The sequence below is a fragment of the Puma concolor genome, chromosome E3 (genome assembly GCF_028749965.1).
Source record: "Puma concolor isolate L17-30 chromosome E3, mPumCon1.1.hap2, whole genome shotgun sequence".
Classification (NCBI taxonomy): Eukaryota; Metazoa; Chordata; class Mammalia; order Carnivora; family Felidae; genus Puma; species Puma concolor.
The window spans coordinates 2,056,174-2,075,693 of record NC_141682.1 but is presented as its reverse complement, the minus strand read 5'-3'; the positions used below and the strand labels follow the sequence as shown (position 1 = coordinate 2,075,693).

The 19,520-nt window shown below is 63.1% G+C and overlaps 1 protein-coding gene across 6 annotated transcripts in view; it reads left to right on the top strand.

Annotated features, from left to right (window-relative positions):
* The window catches only part of MAD1L1 (mitotic arrest deficient 1 like 1), a 321,159-nt gene that overhangs the window by 50,632 nt on the left and 251,007 nt on the right, over window positions 1-19,520 (top strand). For 5 of the 6 annotated variants that reach the window (XM_086692891.1, XM_086692889.1, XM_086692888.1 and 2 more), the window contains one exon: window positions 8,054-8,140. The exons of the other annotated variant lie outside the window; for it this stretch is intronic. In XM_086692891.1, the coding sequence (XP_086549017.1) occupies window positions 8,054-8,140 (87 nt within the window). Of the gene's footprint in view, window positions 1-8,053; window positions 8,141-19,520 lie in introns of those variants that run through there. 6 annotated transcript variants of the gene reach the window in all.

Here is a 19,520-nt window from a genome sequence, read left to right as displayed (position 1 = left end):
TGGGGAGGTCGGTCTGTTACAGCGTGCGGGCTTCGTTGACTTTGGGGGTACCTGCAGTGGTTCGGGGATCTGCTGGCTTCCGGGCTGCCCTGTGGGCCTTTGGGTGCCTGCGTGGGGCCAGAGAGTGGCAGGCAGCCACACTGTCTCAGTCACTGGCCGGCCCACTGTCCGTGGGGGAAAGAGTGACTTTTCTCTGTTTATCTCGGAAATGGGCAGCTTTAGAAGCTGTACCGACGGCCGTGGCCCGCCACATGGCCATCGTGTCATGTAGGGGCAAGAGAGGTGACCTTTGTGAGTGCCTGTGGTCTCGGGACCATCAGTGGTCACTGGCTCTGGAGCGTCTGACCTCCAGCTCAGTGGCCACAGGGCTGGGTACAGCAGGGACAGGCACTGATGGTGACCCTTTCAGAACCTGGTCCACGTCCAGGATACAGAATTCATCCTTTTCTTCGGGAAAACAGTAGCTGCTTCTCCCCATCCTGGGACGAATACCAGCTTTTGTCCCAACTCAGAGCTTGGTGACCTGATGCCCCCGACCCCAGCACCACCTGCCCACATTCCTGTGCCACGTTATCAAGAAAAACCTGATTTAATGGGACATCCCACTGCCCCTGTGACTTTGCAGTCGTCAGCGTCTGTCCTCCTTTTGGGTTTAAGCCGAGTTTTGCTGTTTAGTATTTTCCATTCCCGGTTTTGTGTACTTTGTACGGGGGGCTTGTCCTCTTGCTGTAGCATGCCCCCGCCGAAGCCCACCCCCAGCCTGGGGGCTTTGTTCTTGGGGAGAGTAGCTTCCTAGGAGAGAGCTGGAGGCTTCATTCACTTTGGGAGTCGGACTCCTCTGCGTCTCACGTCTCTTAGACCCGTTGAAACTGGCACTTTGGGCTTCAGCAGGGGCCCTGGCACCTGTTGGCGCGAGCCTCGGAGCGGCTGCTGCCGGGCCGGACCACCTTTCCTCCAGCGCCACCCGTGCAGTGACCCCCCACGCCCCCGGCCCCTGCCATGCCACACGCACGGCTGAGTGCGAGCCGACGTTCAGCTGCACTGTGAGCAAAGAGATGCCTTCCTCCCTGGAAGCCCACCAGTCAGGGCCGTCAGCAGCAGCTGTCACGGCTCAGGCTGCAGACTGTCACTTTACTGTCCTCTCTGAGTGGAGGGTCCTCCGACCCTCTGAAGGCCGTCCACCTTTTGGTGTGTGCACAGGAAGTCTCGGGCTGGGCTGACCCCTGGGCCTAGTCCCGCTCACCGCGAGCGTTCAGCTAAGTCCCAGAACACCCTTGGCAGACATCTCCGAGCAGCTCTGGCCACACAGCAGGCCAGGAGGTTTCCGGAAGGTAAATGCTTGTTCTGCCGGATGGAGGTGCTCTGGCCGATTCCACGGCTTCTCAGCAGCCGGGCCGCTCGTGACAGGCGGCTGGTGGTGCAGGTGTGGCTCTTGGATCCCCGGATCCCGGGGCTTCTCCTGCCTTGTCCCCCTGCGCTTCCTCCAGATGCCCTTCTCCCTGTGTCCCGGCGCCCTGGCTCATGCCGTGTCGAGCGTATGTGGGTGAGCCCCATCTGTCACCCCCGTTTCTCCAGCTGGGCGTTTCCAGCGGCTCTTTGCATGTAGTGCACTGTGTGGCAGGGTGGTGTCACTTCTTTTTGTACTCGTATGCATCACGCCCGAATTCTTGTTGTAAGAAATTCACATGAGGTGCAGAAGTTACAGATCCCTTCGATTGCCACCGCTGATCCCGGCCCTGCCCTCCGGTGCCTGCCGACATCCGCTATCCGCCAGGGGTGAGTCTTTGCAGGGCGTGGTCTGGAGGTACACGCACGTGTCGTTGGCATATTTTCTGAGCCTGGACTTGTGAAGTTGTTGGTGTGGTTTTAGGGACCCTGTCCTGGAGTGTCGCGAGCACCTGCCGGACTTATCTGCCCTTTGGGTGGAAGAGGGGGTGCTTCTGGAGGATGGGGCTTGGGCCCTGCCCTCGGGCCAGGGGGTCTCTAAGGTCTGAATAAACAAGCGCCCTGCTCGAGTCCCAGGGATCCGCATCACCGTCCTCCGGGCCTCGTCCTCGCCCGGCGTGTACCGCCTGCGGCTGCCTCTCCCTGACGGCACACAGGCTGCCTTCTTTCCTCTGTGCTCATTCCCCAGGCCCGTGTGACTTGGAGAGCCTAGCCGGACAAGCACCCACAGACCCGACCTATGACACACTGTATGCTCAGGCGCACGCGTCTGCCTCCTCCGCTGCCATCGGTCAGGCCGCTAGAGAGAGGGGCCTGGGCCTCTGAATGGCAGGTTGGGCCCCCACGCGCCGTGCAGGGCCAGCCCTCGGGGCTGCTGACCTGCACTATGAAGCCGGGGAGGCCCGAGGAGCTTCCCGCGCCCTGCCTCTCTGAGCGGTCAGGACGCCGCGGTGAGCGTGGGTCCCCGTGTCCCCGCAGCGGTCTCCTTGCTTGGGCCGCCGGGCTGGGAGGGCTGAGGACCCTCGTTCGGCACCTGTGCGGTCTCACCTGGTCATCGCTGGCCACTGTGGCCCCCGTGTCCACAGCTTGGACGTACAGCTCTAAAAAAACTTGTTGAAACATATTCTCACGGCATAGAAACTTTTCCAAGAGTGAAGAGAGCAGAGTTTTGCTGCCGTGTTTGGGGTCTTGCTTGTTCTTGAACATTTTCTATTTTTTCCCTGTTCTTTTTTTCATACAGATGTGTCAAAAAATTTTTGTAAAAATATTTATATTTGAGAGAGAGAGAGAGACAGAGTATGAGTTGGGGAGGGACAGAGAGATGGGGAGACACAGGATCCGAAGCAGGCTCCAGGCTCCGAGCTGTCAGCAGAGCCTGCTGCGGGGCTAGAACTCACGGACCGTGAGATCATGACCTGGGCCGAAGTCGGACGCTCGACTGACTGAGCCACCTGGGCACCCCACACACAGATGCGTTTTTCGTCTCGTTGATCTTACTTTCTGGTTTTGCTTTTCTCAGTGTGTGTGTTTTTTGGTGTCAAAAGATCCACGTGTGTTAGCTTTTCAGAATCTTGTTCCTGTCACCTCTCCTTACTGTTTTCGTGGCGTTGAGTGTGCCCTGTTGTACGAAACCAGCCTAGGTGTGCCCCCAGCCCCGGCGGTTGCGGGTTGTGTGACGTGGGCACGCAGCCTCACTGCTTTGTGCCTCTGCGCCCCCGTCATAAAACAAGGGCCGTGGTAGTTCATGGCCTTGTCTTCTGGGATTCTGCTTTTTGATTTGGACCTAATTACCCAGTCTAGTGGTCGTCTATCAAGTGGACAGAGTCTCAGAGAATGTTTTGTCGCATGTCCGGTGGGTGGTTTTCTTGAGGGCATAACCTTTTTGGTGATTTGCCCTGCAGCGTCCGTGGGATAGTTTTGCTGCTTGGATTGCCCCCATTTTTCTGCAAATGACCAGGGTTCTGAGTTGTGCGTAGGAAACACGGGAACTCGTCTGTAGGTCCTCGGCCCATCTCCAGGGGTTTTGATTCCATGGATTGAGAGGTGGATGTGTGTGGGCCGGAGTGACTCTGGATGATGTAGACCGTTGTTCCCATTCCAGATGACCCACCCCGTTACGGTGCCCCCACCTGCGGAACCCCGCGTGTCCCGTTGTCCTGTCCAGTGAGTGCGCCCCCCGTGTTCTCCCCGTGCCCTGTGCTGCTGTGGCAACTGCCTGCCCCCTCCTTGCCCAGCAGCAAGTCTCATGAGTAGATGGCACCCGTGTGAGAACCTACTTACCGTCCATTATTGAGCTTTTTTTTTTTTTTTAAACGTGAAAGACAGTGACGTGGGGAATGTGCGCCGGGCAGCTGCTGTGGAAAGCAGCATGGCGGTTCCTCAGAACACCAAGGATGGAATGATCCAACTACCCCGCTTGTGTGTATGTAGCCAGGAGTCAGAAGCACAGACTCGAACACATAGCTGTGCGCCCGTGTTCACAGCCGCGTCTGCGACAGCTGGTGGGGAGATGGTGATGGAGAGACGAGGCAGGGTCTGTCCACACGCTGGAGTATTGTGCAGCCTCAGGGGGGAAGGACACTCTGACCCAGAAGATGGGTGAGCCTTTCCGACGCGGTGCTCAGTGACGTCAGCCACAGAAGGACCGTGTGGCCCCCCTCACGTCCAGTCCACAGACACAGTAGGCGGGGGCGCCCGGGGTTGGGGACGGGTGTGGAGGGGCGTTCGACGAGGACCCGGTTTCAGTTTGGGAAGATGAGAAAGTTCTGCAGGTGAAGGCCCTTGATGCCCCGCGCTGGATGCTTAAAGATGCTTAAGAGGGTATAAATGTCGCGTTAGGAGTATTTTACCACAGGAGGACAGACTGCCACCCCACCTACGTAGGCACGCACCATTGCTTCCTTGACACGCATTCCCTGAAGAGTGCTTCTGGGTTGGCGGGCGGGGACTCTCCTCTTGGTTACGTTTCTTACCTTGTCCAACGGCCCGACCCTCCTTGGGGTAGTGGGGGCTGCACGGCCAGGTCACGGGAGCCACACACCAGACAGGGAAGCTGTCCCGGTTGACGGAGACCTGGGGATGAGCGAGTTCACCCTTGCTGTTGTCTCTTCTGCCCCCAGGTGCCTCCCGAACGCCTTCAGCTGTGCCCCAGGGGACCTGGTCAGTTCAAGTCCCTCGGTGCCTGATCTACCCACCTCCTTTCCTAGGGCGTGTTTTCACAGCAAGCCGAGTGCTGGGGCAGCTTCCTGAGAGGTCACCTGTAGCCAGGACCCCTGCCCCTGGCTCAGCCTTCTGGCTTTAGAGCGTCTACTTGTTGCAAAACCCACCTCTCCGTCTCTCCTTTTTCTTGTGCGGAACATTCCGGAACCATCGCCCTCCATGCACCATTTCTAACTAAAGCTCATACGCGGTGGTCCTCCAGCAGAACGTGTTTTCTTTTTGATCAGCTGCAGACCTGAGGGTCTGCAGGACTCCACGCGGTTTAACGTACCGATTACTTATTTCACGTTGGACTTTATGTTCCTCAGTTATGTAACAAGGTGTGACAACTTCACCGTCGTTGTCACCCATGCCTTGTCCTTGTTCCCACACGGCGTTAAGTGGGTTGGCTGGTGCTCCTCAGGAGACGGTTGTCCAGGTTCCCGTCTCTCCCTGCTCCCGTGCGGTTGACGGCTGCGCGAGGGTTGTCGGGTGCTCGCACTGCACCATGCCTGGGGCTCGGGGCTTTGGAGATAGGCCCGAGGAGCCCTGTCGCGCTGGCGCGTCAGCCTGCGGTTGTCTGGACCGTGACTGAACCCGCTCTCTTTCCTCGAAGACGTCCTGGCTTTTCGCTGTCGCTGAGGTTGGTGGGAGATTCTGGAGCGTAGCCAAGAGTTTTCTGTGCTTTGGGTTTTTAGTGCTGGTGGGAGTGACCAGAAGGGCCCTGGGTCTCGTTGCAGCCAGAGTCGCAGGCCACCGAGGGAAAGGCTGTCCGGTGGTGGCATGAGGCCGGGGCGGGTGTGGGCATCGTGCACGCATTCTAGGCTTGTGCGGTGGGGCACGTGGGGGAGGCAGGCTCTGCAGCCCACGTCCCTGCTCTGCGAGGAGGGGGTGGCTCAATGGTGGCACCTGGGATTCGGGGGCTGGGACTGTGGCCAAGGACCAGCCCGGAGGAGAGTCCGCCACGGGCGTGTGAGCCAGATCCTCGTGCCTGTGGTTTGTGCGGGGACGACCCACCTGCTCCGGGAGGGGCAGTGAGGGCTCGGGCGACCTCGGCCGCCCACGTCCCCCGCCTCCGGCAAAGGGGGCCACGTCGGCAGGCCCGGTGTTCTCTGGGGGAGGGGAGGGAAAGCAGGTTTGCTGCTTGCTTCGTTGGTGGGGCCGGGACCCGGATGGCCGCCCAGAAGTTTGGCAGTACTTGGCCGCCTGATGGCCTCCGTGTGAGTGTTGAGCGGAGGGGGCAGAGACCCCGGCCTCCTGGGCGCGGCCGGGTGTGTGTACGTGCGCGCGCGTGTGTGGGCGGCCCGTGCACACTGGCCTGGGTCCCAGGGGACGTGGGTGCCCGCCGTCAGTGGGATGGAGCATCTCAGAGGGACGGCTCGTTAAGGTCCCTTTCCTCCTCTTCTGAGCCGTTGCGGTGTTCCCCTCATCATTAAACTGGCTCGTTTCCATTACCTTCGCTCGGAAGGAGGCCGGAGAGCCCGGTGAGAGTGGGTCTGGGCGCTCCGCCGGCTCTACCGCCAGCTCTGCGGGGGCGGGTTCCGGCCCCAGGGCCCAAAGCTGGTTTCCAAATTGTTGTCAGGTGCTCCCGACCCCGCCGCCTGGGCTCCAGATTCCGGGAAGGCTCTGGCGGGAGGGAGCCGCAGGCCACCCGCCCTCCGGGGGAGAGGGCTGCCGCCTCCGCCGCCGAGATCCCTGAGAGACTGGGTGGCCCTCTGCTGACGGTCCTCTGCACGGGCCTGAGCGGAAGACGAGGCCGGCAGCGGGCCGGAGGCCGGGGTCTTTTGTGGATTTGTTTTCAGTAAACCTGGCCTGCGGCTCTGGTAACGGTCCGCACACCCCTTCGGTGGAGTAACACAGAGGAACGACCGCTTGAGCGTCTCTGTGGGATGTTTCGGAGAGAAATCCCTCCTGGCTTGAAGAGGTTTCCTTCTTTCTGTGCCAGTGTCTTTAAGTCCCAAGGTCGTAGAGCTTGAAGAAGCTCCCAGAAGAGTGGGAGCTGACATCCAAGGCCGGCACAGGCTCCCCCTCCTGGGTGACGGTCTTGCGTGAGGTCCCTTAAATCCTCTCGCGGGGAGGAGCGCAGGGGTTCCCCCAGGCCCAGTGAGGGGCTTCATCTCGGGGTGGGGGGCGTCTGCAAGGGTGACTGAGGGTGGGAGAGCCGGGGGGCACCTGTGGGAGGCGTGTGGCCTACAGAGGCCCAGGGGTGTGAGGACTGGGCTGCGCAGGGCTTCCGCGTGGACGGCTGCCAGGCGCCGGTGCTGGGAGCTCACGTTCTCGTCACGGCGGACCCCGAGAGGCCCCGAGAGGCCCCGCGCATGCGCGCCGAGCGCGGCAGGTGGGATGGGGAGCGGCCCTCTTCCGGGAGGTGCCAGTTGTCGTGATACGGCTTGAGGAGGAGCACCGTGAGCCAGGGTGACCTGCCGCGGAGTCCGGGGGCAGTGGGTTGGCGGGTTCGTGTCCAGAGGCAAGGCTGTGGGTGGCGGAGCCCCCGGGCCTGGCCCGGTAGTGGGGTGTTTCTGGGAGCCTGGTACCATGGTGCCGCGAGAGGCCAGGAAGAGGGCCTTCGGGCACCACGGTGACCAATAGCCGCTCCCACAGCTTTGTGACGGACTCTGATTCTGCGGAGGGCGAGTCCTGTGGGTGTAGCTTTGGTCACAGTCCCCGTGGCTCCTTTGGTGACAGAAGAGGCCGTACTGTCTCGCACGTGCTGCCTGGCCTTGTGCTCGGCCCGTCGGCCTTGAGCTCACCCGCCACCTGCAGGCCAGGGAGCCCCCAGCTTGCGTGCTTTGTGCTGTGTCTGGAACGTTCCCACCGAGCTGGGTGTTTTCATTCTCTCGGAGACGTTGGCGCGTGTTCTGAGTTACGGTGTTGAGTTACCAGGAGCCAGATTGAGGTCCAGCACTGCTCAAAGACCATTGCACCCTGGGGCACTTTTAATGCCCTGGACCCGCTTCCTCGTCTGCATGGGGGACGGGGCAGCAGCAGGGCTGTCCTGAAGGGGAACCCACACGGCCAGGCTGAGCAGCTTGAACGTGACAAAGCACAGACTGTGGGTGTCTCTTACTGTTGCTGGTTGGAGGGAGGAGAGAGGGGAGGAGGGCATGCTGACCCATGCCGAGCACCCCTGCACCTCATCTCCCCTCCTCTGCACTGTGACGCTGTCGGCTGGCTATTGATCGCTTTTTACAGGTGAACTAAAATCCTGTCAAATAAAAGTTATTCACCTGATGTTACGTGGCCAGTGGCGGGCTGTGGTTTGAACCCAGGTTGGGGTGCGTGTGCAGTGCCCCCACCACACTGGCCCGGGGACGGTGTGCGGGGCTTGAGCTGTCCCAGGTCTGGGACTCACAGAATGAGGTCCCTTCTGGGCAACGGCTGATGCTAACGTGTGTTGTTGGTCCCGCAGGACCCCGGAAGACCTTTCCAGGTTCATCGTTGACCTGCAGCAGCGAGAACTTGCCTTGCAGGACCGGAACAATGTCATCACCAGCAGGTAGGCCTGCTGGCCCCGGTGGTCGTGGGGGGCATTGGCTTCGGACAGCGGGGGCGCCAGGGAGCGTGCGTCCCCTGGGCTTGGCTCGGGAACAGCTGTGCGTCACTGTTCCCTCGGCCTGAGTGAGCGGGGGCTGGGCCGGTCTTGCGGGTGAAGGGTGCCCCCGTTTCTGTCCCACGGTGGGGACCCTGTCGAGGCAGCATGTGACTGCCGGGCCGCCTGCCGCCTTCCTGGTGCTCTGGGGGGCCATGAGAAGGATGTGCGCCTGGATCGGGAACCTCTTTGTCTTTGCCGGCCTGTCTTTGTGGCCTGGGCTCCGACTGACCCCTTGATGGTGTGGACCCCAGGCTGCGGTGGATGGGGGCGGGGGGGAAGCGTCTGCGTGTTTGTGCCCTGTGTGCGCAGAGAGGAATGGAAGCCGGGACGCCCCTGGTGGCGAGTAACAGGAAAACCCGCCCCTGCGGCGGCACGGCAAGGAAGGAGTCCCGTTCCCGGAGGGAGGCCTGCCGGCCAGCCGCTGCGTGACTTCTCCTGTGCTAGGTTTTTCCTCCTGACGCCGAATGCCACTTGAGGCCAGCTGGCGCTCTGTCATTCCGTCCCGTTCTGACACGACCCCACAGGTGGAGGGCTCGGTCCCACACTCTGCCCCCACTCCAGACCCCGGTCTCCAGTCCTGGGTCCCCTGGCTGCCTGCAAACGCAGGGTTTCCCTCGCCACCCCAGCCTCGTTTGAGGATTTGCTAGAACAGCTCAGAATTCGGGAAATCGCTTCACGTGCAGTCACTGGTTTGTGATAAAGAATGCGTTCCGAGCAGCCAGCTGGGGGGGGACCGGGGGTGAGGGGTGGGGTTGCACAGCTTCCGTGTCCTCTCTGGGCATGCCCCTCTCAGCACCTGGGCCTGCTGTCCAGCTCAGAAGCTGTCAGAGCCCCGCTTTGGGGTGTTTATGGAGTTTCCGTGCCGAAGTCATTGGCTCTTGGTGAAGAGCTCAGCCCCCACCCTGTGGTCCCCAACCTGGAAGTCCTAGCCCCCCCAGCATGTGATTGGTCGCTGTAGCCACTCCTGTGGTCCCCTCGTTAGCTCTGATGGGGCTGGGGTCGCGAGGGGCTTGTTATGAGTGACGAAATGCCCCTCTCACCTTGGAAGCCCAGGCTCTTAGGAGCTCAGTGCCGGGAGAGGGGACAGAGACCAAATGCTTGTCCTTGGGCCGCTCCCAGGCTCTCTCAGGGTTGTCTTCCTCCCTTCTCTGGCGACCCGTCCGCAGGCACGAAGGAGAGACCTGCGCCCACTGCCGGCGCGTCCCCCTCCGGCCTCCTCGGCCTGCCCCAGAGCTCTTCCGGCGGGACGGGGCTGCCCCGACGCTGCGGCTTGTCCACGTCCCGCGGGGACCCCTCAAGGGGCGGACAGCTGCGGGGGTCTGTGACGAGGCAGCCTCAGCCCTCTGTGGACGTGGCATCTTAAGGATTCATTAGGAGCCAGAGGGAAGGTTTTCTTATTTTGGGGGTTGATGTCACTTTGAAAATGGGCTTTTAGAAGCATCTGGTTATGTTGGACATAATCACGTCAATTTAGCTTAAGAACCTCAAACGATAAAGATTGCCTTTTGCTTTCAAAGCGACTGTCAGATGAAACGGGCGTTAAAAGTGACTTGAAATTGAAGATTTTACATTTTTCTAGACGATCTTCTTCATTTTACTTTGAATTTGGGACAGAACGAACTGTCAGAGGGAAGAAAAGTCGTCTTCATTTTTCTCAGGCCCGGCTGTGAGGTGGCAGGAAGGCCGGCTTCCGTGTGCGGGGACGCGAGGGCGCAGGGGCTCGCTGCGCACTGGCTTGCAGGTGTGAGCGCGGAGTGACCTTCGCATTGATCCCTTTCGGGATTGGCTTGGGCATGGCCTCTGCCTCCGGCAGCAGTCCCCCCCCCCGGGGACCCCCAGGCACCTTGTCCTGCTCCCGGTCCCCTCTGAGAGTGAGGCAGCCACCCCGGAGTCTGTCTCGGGCAGCAGTCCCCCCCTCTCCCCGGGGACCCCCAGGCACCTTGTCCTTCTCCTGGTCCCCTCTGAGAGTGAGGCAGTCACCCCAGAGTCTGTCTCAGGCAGCAGTCCCCCACGGGGACCCCCGGGCACCTTGTCCTCCTGGTCCCCTCTGAGAGTGAGTGGCCACCTCAGAGCAAGGGCACATCTCAGGCGTCCCTGGGAGCAGGCCCTTGGTGTCGCACTCAGTCCACACACGGCCACCAGGGCGGACCGGCTGGCCAGTCCAGGGCCACGGCCCCGTAGGAGGAGCTGAGTGCTCAGGTGATAGGGGAGGCCAGGTGGCTCCCGCTGTGCTTGTTCATGATAGATCTGTGTGTGGGCTCCGGGAAGAGATGGTGGGGGGCCCTTGACATGTGGCCCTTCCTGACCGGGACAGAGAGGTCTTGTGGCCTGGCATCCTTCATGCTGGTAGGCTGCCGGGCAGCTGCTGGTCCCATGGGCAAGAAGGCGACGTGGGCTGGTCGTGGCCTTCTGCGTGGAGGGCAGGGAGGCCTGGTCAGGATGGCGGACCTCACTTCTCACATTCGTGGCCAGTGAAGCAGAAATTGAGGCCACGTGGGAAGAGGCACCTTGGCCAGCGGCCGAGAATGTGGGGTCTCGGCAGGTGCAGGCACGCAGGGGCAGGGCCTGAGTGTTCAGAGGGCCTTCCCGCTCACACAAGCAGGGGAGCAAGCGACTTGAGGCCGTGGTGCCCAGGCCGGAGGGCGGGCCCTGTGAGTTTGGGCCCCAGGCATTTCTTCTGGTCTGTCCCTCACCGGGTCCTTCCGTGGCGGCTTCGAGTCAGGCTGCACCAGCCCCGCCGTGGCTCATTCAGGGAAGGATCTGGTGCTCTAGTGTCCTGCGCTCGCCTCACTTGGGGGAGGTGAGGGAAGGCACATCCCTGGGCCACGGCTGGCCAACCCTGGAGTGGAGCGGAGCGTGCCCGTATCACTGCTGGTGGGCCTGGTCCCGCACTGCCGCCAGCTTCGCTGGGATTTGTGCCTCCGTCGATGTTCGTGCCCGTGGCCTGGAGGCTGCAAGGCCAGCGGTGGGCTGGGGCATTCAGAGGCAGGAACCTTCCAGAGCCCTCCCAAGTTGCAGGGGGGTGGAGGTGTTCTTCTTCCGATGGTAGAGATGAACTTCGCTGCTGGTTTCATGCACGTTTCCCTGAGTTCTGAGCTCTGATTTCCTTACATCAAAGTGGGGCCCGTGTCTACCCTGAGAGCTGTTTTGAGGTGTGACAGTGGCCCCAGTGTTCATTAGCGCCCTGGGAACGCCCGGAGACGTGGGGCCCTCTGTGGCGTGGGGCCGGGAGTCAGGAGGGTTTCCGGTTGGCGCTAGGGCACCCCTGCCCTTTGAGGGGTGTTGTGAACCCTTAGGCCAGGCTCTCTGTGGTTTCCCCTTCCGTGGCCATTCTCGGACTGCTGCAGGGCACCAGCGGGCACTGACGCGAAGGGGTTTGGTGGTGCCTTCAGACAGGAGGTTAATTACAGCGCAGGGAACCCTGCCTTTTTGCCGCTGCTGCCGTAGGTTTAGTTTTGGTTCTCGGAGGCTGAAGGCTCACGGTCTTCCCCCCCCAGGCTGTGTGCCGCGGACACAGGGTGACTGTGGAGGATCTGGGTGTGTCCTGTGACCCCGTGCTCCGCCCAGAGCTCACGGGATGCTGTTGTGAGCCGCCTCGCCCTCGCCGGGCCTCACTACACAACCTGTGCACCGCTCGCTGTTGGCTTCTAGAGCCGGGCCATGGCTGGGAGGTTGTTTTCCTTTGGGGCCCAGACCACGGCGCCTGTGACTGGTGTGGGTGCGGGGGTGGGGGGAGCATCTGCACCTGTGACAGATGTGGAGGCAGGGGGAGCTGCCACGGGCCCTCGAGAACCAGCCCCGCAGCCCTTGCCCTGCGCGCTCGTGCTGAGGGTCCTGGCACTTGGGGCGGATGAGTCCCGGGACCCTGGGCCGCTTCCGTAAGCACATCTGAGCCCCGGGCCGTCCCGTCGCCGTAGGTGGTTTGAAGCATGGCATTTTCCTCTCTGTGAGAGCTGCCTCCCGAGAGCCCCCGGTCACAAGCTGTCAGGGGTCATGAGCCCTGGTGCACCCAGGGTCACAGTCCTGCCACACACGGCCAGCGTGTCATTCCCGCCGCTGCCACGAGCGCTGGGCCTTGACTGGGGACGCCTGGGCCTTGTGTGGTGAGGGGACTCGGGTGGGTGGGCGGTCCTTGCGCACGCTGCCCGTCTCCGGCTGCGAGCGGCACTGCCCTTGGCTGTGTGCTTTCCCGGCAGCCGGCCGGCCGATGGGTTCTGTGTCACCCCCGAGGCGGGGGCGGTGAAGATCAGCATCAGGGTCATAATTCTTTGTGTGGCTCTTTCCCTGCTGTTCGTGCGAAGCATTTGGGCTGTCGTCTCAAACCGCCTGGAGTATGATTAGGCCTTGTCACCTCTGTCACTCTGTGTCTATGTGAGTTATGGTGCTCTCAAGCTGTCCCGAGGCCAGCAGGGCTGGTGACGGCCGCAGAAGATTCACGATGACCGAGGACCTGTTCTCTCTGTGCACGGGGAGCCCTGTGCCTGGAGAGCGGCCAGGTCACTGGCTCGAGGCTCAGGCTGCCCGTGCTGGAGTCCTGACCCACCACCGAGTTGCTGTGTGTCTTAGGCAGTAGAATCGCCTCTCTGCCTCACCTGTCGGGACAACGGTGGCGGTAACTGTCACGGGGCTGTCGAGAGCCAAGTACGGAGGTTCTTTCTGTCAGTGTTGGGTGGCCCGGCGCCCGGTGAGGGAACGGGGCAGCGGTGGCCTCTGGGGCGGCCGAGGGCAGGGCGCTGAGAGTTGTCTCCTGTGTGTGGTCGGGGGAGGACGCGGAGGGGCTGGGCCCGTGGTCCGTGGGAAGGACAGTGGTGGCAGGCGAGAGAACCAGACTGGTGGGGTTTTGGTGGGAGCTCGTGGAACAGCAGCCTGCTTCGTGTGTCCGCAGGGGGTGACCAGGAAGTTGCTTCAGACGTGCTTATGTTGAGGAGCCCGTGAGGAGGTAGAGGTCGTCCCGCCTGGGACCCTGCTGGCCCCTAGGCTTTGCTCAGGTCTTGGCTGCGTTTCAGTTGCCCGCCTCAGCTAGGCTTCCCGTCAGATTGTGTGTCACGTATGAAGTGTGTTTTGATCGTGTGCTTGTTTACCTTGACCCTGGCGCAGGGACGTGTCTAGGTCATGGGAGTCACAGCTGTGGTTCTGGTCAGAGTGACGTCGGGCACACGGCGAGCGCGTGCACTGCCGGAGGCGGGTGCCACCAGCGCTGCAGGTGCGCGGGCCTCGGCTCGGCCCGGCCCCGGCCCTCTGGTCGTTCTCAGTCGCTGAAACCACAGGCGGTTGTCGCGGCTCCGCCTGCGAAGTGCATCCGGAATCGCAGCGCTGACCCTGACGGCACTAGCCGTGTCACCGCCGCACCGTGAGGACGTCCCCAGCCGCTCTCCCTGCCCCGTGGGGTCGGTGTAGGAGGGTTCCCTGGAGACACGTGTCAGACAGATCACGTCCCTCGGGCGGCCTCTGCCGTGCGAAACCTTCTGGGACATTCCGTTTCCCCTGCCAGGGGGACCGTGGCCCGTTGCTGCCCTCGGGGTCCTGCTTCTCTCACCCCTTCCGTCACCATCGTGTGTCCGTGTCCTCACGTCCTCGTCCCCGCCCGGCGGCCAGATGCAGCGGCAGTCGGGGGTGTGGTGGGGGGGTGCGTGGGCACCTGTGTGGCCCGCAGCGGGCCCGGCACTGCCCCCTGACTCCTGACGCCTCGTCCCGGCCGTGGTGCGGCTAGCTCTCACCACGGTCTGCTGTCCCTCATGCTGTGCCGCCTGAGTGGCTTGAAGCCATTCCCGCACGTCCCACTAGAGGGTAAACTTGGCTGCTTTGCTTTATTCTAAGTGGTGAGTTTTGTAATTCCCCTTAACGGCTCCCGGAAAGGTTCTTCCTACTCCGTTTGCGGCTGATGCCCAAGTGGAGACAGCCTGGTGTCCTCGGTGTGGCTGTGACACATGTGTCCCTCCGAGCAGACCGGTGTCGTCACTGAGATCGTGGCCCTGCAGGGCATCGAGTGCTTTACCACGGGCCATGTAAGGCCCGATGGAGTGCTGGCTTGTGCCGGGGCCAGTGTGGGTAACCCCCGTGGGGAGGGGCTGGCGGTGTGCACGCGTGTGCATGCACGTGTCCTTGCACACGTGTGCTCACACTGGTGCAGAGGCTCTGAGAGGTAGAAGGGTGTTTGGTCAGAGAGACGTAGATGTTTCTGACCACGAGGTCAATCAGGGAACGTTCCGCGGGCCCAGTAGCTTTTGAGTTAGATCTGGCCGGGACTGTGAAAAACAACAAAAACAAACCAGAGAACAGCATACGTGAGGAGTGTGAGGGATGAGAGCTGGGATGTCCTGCCTGCCTCGCGGGCCCCACGCGTCTATCTTGAAGGACACGCTTCGCGGCGCCACCCCCTCCCCCCCCCCGGCCGGGGTCTCTTCTGTCCGCTGGCGCAGACTGCAGGGCCCTGGGTCAGGGCTGCTATCGAGGCCCCAAGGGCCGTCCTCCGGGAGCACCTGGCTGTGGGGAACCTGCCCGGGATTTCTGCGTCCTGCTCCTGTCCCCGACCCCTGCACTCCCACGCGGGCCGGCCCCCGGCAGGCTGGACCCCGCAGACGTGTGTCCGCCAGGGTGCGGGGCGCCCCGCTGCCCGAGCCGGCTTGGTGGCCGGGGAGGTGGGATACGTGTGTCAGCCCACGTGAGTCGAGGCCGCCCACACGGACTTCATTTTCTTCCTCTCCGGAGTGGAGGTTGTGACAGTGCCTGCGTCCCAGGGGTGGGTGTCACGCCTGTAGCGAGCACGGCACCAGCCAGCCGTCCGGGCCCAGTGAGAGGCAGCCTTTCTCTGTGTACGAGCCCAGGCAGGTTCCCGGTCTGTGTTTACAGCCCCTCCCGGAAGCTCTCGTGTCCGGTACGCGCGTGTCCACACAGGCCTCTCTCCTCCCCTCAGCCGCGGCGGCGCCCCAACCCTCGGCCGCCTGAGGGGACGTGAGCTGGGCCTTTGAGGCGGTTGGGGCAGGGCAGGTGTGGTCGCTGCGGGACTGCTGCCTTCCTGCACGGGGTCGGCCTGCAGCCGCCCGTCACGTTGGTTCTCAAACCCGCTCCCTTCTTGGGCCCGTCAGCAGGAGAAAGAGAACCCAGGAACCTCTGTGCCCGTCGAGGCTGAACGGAGGGACGCTGGGCCTCCCCTTCCATGCCGTCCGGCCGAGGGGTGCCGGCACCTGCCTGCAGTGCCCGTGTTTGGACGTGAGGTGGTGCCCGCCGCTCTGGAAGCCTCTTGCGCCCGCCGGTCCTGGAGCCTCCTCCACGGCCTTCCCCCCCCCCCCCCCCCCCCCCCCCCCCCCCCGCAGGACTGCTGCTCCCGAGCCTATAAATCCTGTGGCCAATTAGAGAGGGGGAGGGAGGAGGGGGGAGCGTGAGGGGAGCGCTGCAGGTGGCGGGCGGCGGGCGTCTTCCCTGATGCCTCTCCTGGAGCCGCGGGCTGCGGTGCTTCCGGCCGTCTCCTGACCGGTGTTGGCGAGACCCGCAGGGCGGGCGCCTCGAGGCCTCCTGGGGGGGCGCAGACCTTCGACTGACACCCTCTCCGGCTCGGCCAGGGAGCATAGGACTTGCCCCCATCATTCAGACCGTGACTGTCCAGCTCCTGTCCCGAGGCCGAGGCCCCTCACCCCTGGGAGAGAGCCCAGTCTATCTGAGGTCCCGAGGGTTTCCTGGTGGTGCCAGCCTGGCACAGGGGCGGGTGTAGGGGGACAGCCTCAGGCAGCCGAGTCTAGGGCCTGGGTCTGGGTCTGGGTCTGGGGACGTGTCATTTAAGTCTTCCGACAAGCCGGACGACGGAGCCGCGCGTCGTCGTGGGGATCGGTGCTTCTCACGGGCTGCGCAGAGCGCAAATCAGGGCGTGCGTGTGGAGCTGTGCTGGCCGTTGCAGCTTTTTGGGCTGGAGACCTCGCCGGCTCCTCTGCCGTGTGGCACCCGTGGCGTGGCCTCCGAATGGCCCTCAGGTCAGCAAGCGTTTCAAGGCAAGTTCTGGACAGCAGGCCCCATGTCTCCACCCAGCTCCCAGGACCACAGCTTGAGAGGCAAGAAGTGCTCTCAGTCTGTGCCTCGGTTTCCCACCTGTCCACAGAGAGCTTCTCAGGAGAAGGTCCCCGAAGTCCCCTGAGCTCTCTGGACGGAGGGTGGCAGGATTTTCCGTAGGGGGACTGGCGGTGTTGTCGGGAGTCATCAGCCTCCCGCTGGCGGGGCCCTCACCTGGGGTGGCTGCACTCAAGGTGTGCTGCTCCGTGGGGGTGGCGCGTGGGCGCGTGTACACGTGTGTCACCTTGGGCCGGCCTCCAGGCCCTTCGCTCCACATGCAGACCCGAGGAGGGTTCTAGGCTGCCCGATGGGACTGTGCTGGGTGAGTTGCCGCCTGGTTGGCCTCTGTTGGAGTCCTGCTTGTGACCCAGGAGGTTACCCTGTGCTTGGTGCTCCGGAGTCTGAGAGTCACCGCTGTACCCTTGGGGGACAGAGCCTGTCCTCATCGGACTGTCCGGACTCAGGCCCGGTGCCCCTTCTGTGCGCCCTGGGGCTGTGCACCTGGGGCTGTGCTGGCAGGGACACGCGGTTTGGCCCTGTGGTTCTGCAGGGAGGGGCTGCATAGACGTGATGGCGGGCAGGGTGTAGGACAGCAGTGGGTCAGAAGATCTGGGCTCTGTAGCAGAGGCCAGCCCGGCCCACTCCATGGGCAGAAGAGGGCAGGTATGGCTGGGGATGTGGGTGTGTGGGTAGGGGAGGGCAGGGGAGGGCAGGGTGTGGCTGTGGGTAGGGGAGGGCAGGGGAGGGCAGGGTGTGGCTGTGGGTAGGGGAGGGCAGGGGAGGGCAGGGTGTGGCTGTGGGTAGGGGAGGGCAGGGGAGGGCCGGGGAGGTCAGGGTGTGGCTGTGGGTAGGGGAGGGCAGGGGAGGGCCGGGGAGGTCAGGGCTCTGGCTGCTCTGGGCTGAGCTGTCCAGCTGCCGCGAGCTCCGGCCACGGGTTGTCAGCCTGCTGCAGCAGCCGGCTCGCGTCTTCTCTTCTCAGCCAGAGGAGATGCCATTAATGCTTCACGCCCAGACTGTTTTCTTACGTGTTTTGCATTTCCGTATTTAAAACGGAATTTGCATATTCATGGTCTTTTAAATAAGTTTTTATTGTTAAGGGACGTGCAAGTGGATGAAATGTGAACCTCCCCCTTTTATTCAAGGCCTGGGAAGAATTTTCATCCCCAAGATGAAGTCTCTTTCTGGGCGGTTAGTCCTGCAGCGGTTCTGTAGGAAAATCACCCGGGAAGCCAGCGCGTCAGGGGTTCGGGTGGCCGTGCCCTCGGCCACACTGGGCGGGGCCCGCGGCCTGCGTCCCCGTCTCTTGCCAGGCCCGGGCCGTGCCTCGCCTCCGGCTCTCCCTGGCCAGGCCTGGCCTTCCTCTGGGAGCGGGGGCGGAACGTCAGGTAGACGGGACTGAGCCCTTCCCTGCAGACCAGAGAGCCTTCCGGGCGGATCCAGGCTGCTTCCCAGAGAGCCCTGCCCCCCGGGCCCGCGCCCTCCCTTGCGGTGTGGGCAGCGTCCGCCTTGCTTCATGCCGCACCGGCTGCGGACGGGCACCCGAGGGAGCCTCTGCGGCGGAAGACCCAGCCTCGGGTGAGGCGGCTGCGGTGTTCCCGCTCTGCCGACGGCGCGGGACTCGGACAGAGCCAGTCGCCCTCCTGCTGTCTGTGGGGAGGGGCCAGGCGCCTGTCCGCTCCCTCGCGGTCATGATTTTAGGGGTGTGTGAGGTGCTGGCCTGGGGCTGGTCATAGACCCGCTGGTACTCCTGTTTCCCTGAGTTCGGGCGCCGGTCAGCTTGGCCGAGCTTCTGGGACGTGTGGGTGGTGGGGAGCTGAGTGGAGTCACCGAGGACCGGCGAGGAGCAGGGTGCCCTGGACGTCCATCGGCCTTGGGGTCTTGCGTGGACGGCGAGATTGGCTCACGGAGACAGCTCACGGGCTGTCCGGGCTTCTGAACCCCCAGAGTCGTGGCCACGGCGGCCTGCCCCGTGGTCAGTGTGGTGCAGAGTAGCCAAACGAGGGCTCCTTAGAGCCCAAACGAGAGAACTCCGCTCTGGAAGGTCCTTGGAGCAGCCAGGGCGACTGAGGCTGAGGAGGGAAGCCTGGCTCGACTCCGCCCTGGGTCGCTGATGGGGCTAGCCGGGAGTGCAGTGCTTCCTGGCCGCTGGGCTCCTTCTTGTTTTCACACGGTATTTTTTTCTCGTCTCAGGCAGGGCCTTCGTACGTAGCACACAGAGGCCTAGAAGACACAATGACAAGTTTTCAACGTTTTTATATAGTCGGACGCGTGGGGCAGAGCACAGTCTCGGCAAAGCCAGAAGTGAGGTCTCACAGTCTGTGTGGACTAGTCCTGCAGTGTTTCTGACCGTGAACCTGGGCGCTCTGGGCTGCAGACCCCCGGGCGTCACCCTCACTGCCCTGCCCGAGTGGAGGATGGGCTGCCGCGGACCGTGACGGCAGCCCTCAGTGTGAGCGCCTGCTCCTGGCCCCACGGCTGCGTGACGGGCAGCGTCCGCTTCCGTCGGGCCGGCCGTCCCCGCGCACCCGGATTCACAGACGCAGTGTCAGTGCGCGTGCCCCCGAGCTGCAGGTGCCTGGTCTCCACACGGACACCCTCGTGCTGGGTGCATGCTGGTCACCCTTGGGTGGTGGTCTTGGACGCCCCTTCACGTCGCAGCCTTGAAGGCCTCCCCCGGTTTCTTCCTGTAGCTGGAGGGCCGTCTCAGGGTGTGTCCTTTGTCCCGCCGGCCTCCAGAAGTGTTTGAAAGACAGTTTTTTCTGGCACTTTTGTTGTGTTTTCCACCTGCTCAGGGCTCTGTCCCGGTGACCGGTCCCTCTGGAGACCAGGGGCAGGTGCAGAGATGGGGCTCAGTTAGACGCCCAGGGCCGCACACGCTGTGGGCCCAGGTGGAAGGCAGAGGGGACACCTGGGCACACTTTCATTGGCCAACCGTGTCTGCAGACCTTGACCTGGGGAGGGGAAGGGCCGAGCTGGAGGCTGGCTGCTCGTGGCCGACAGACTCCCTTTTTAGGAGGTCACACCAGGGAGCTGTTTTCAGTCTGGCTCCGCGGCGGAACGAGCCCATCGTGGTGCATTCTCCACGACTGGGGCTCGGCTCACGGCCGGCCACTGTGTGGGGCGCTGCCTGGGTTCATACAGCGGCCCTCACCCACGGCCCCCGCCCTGTCTCCGGGGGTCCGACCGCGCACGTGGTGAGAGGAGACCGAGGCACGCTGTCTGTGCTCACGCCGCCGGGATGGGA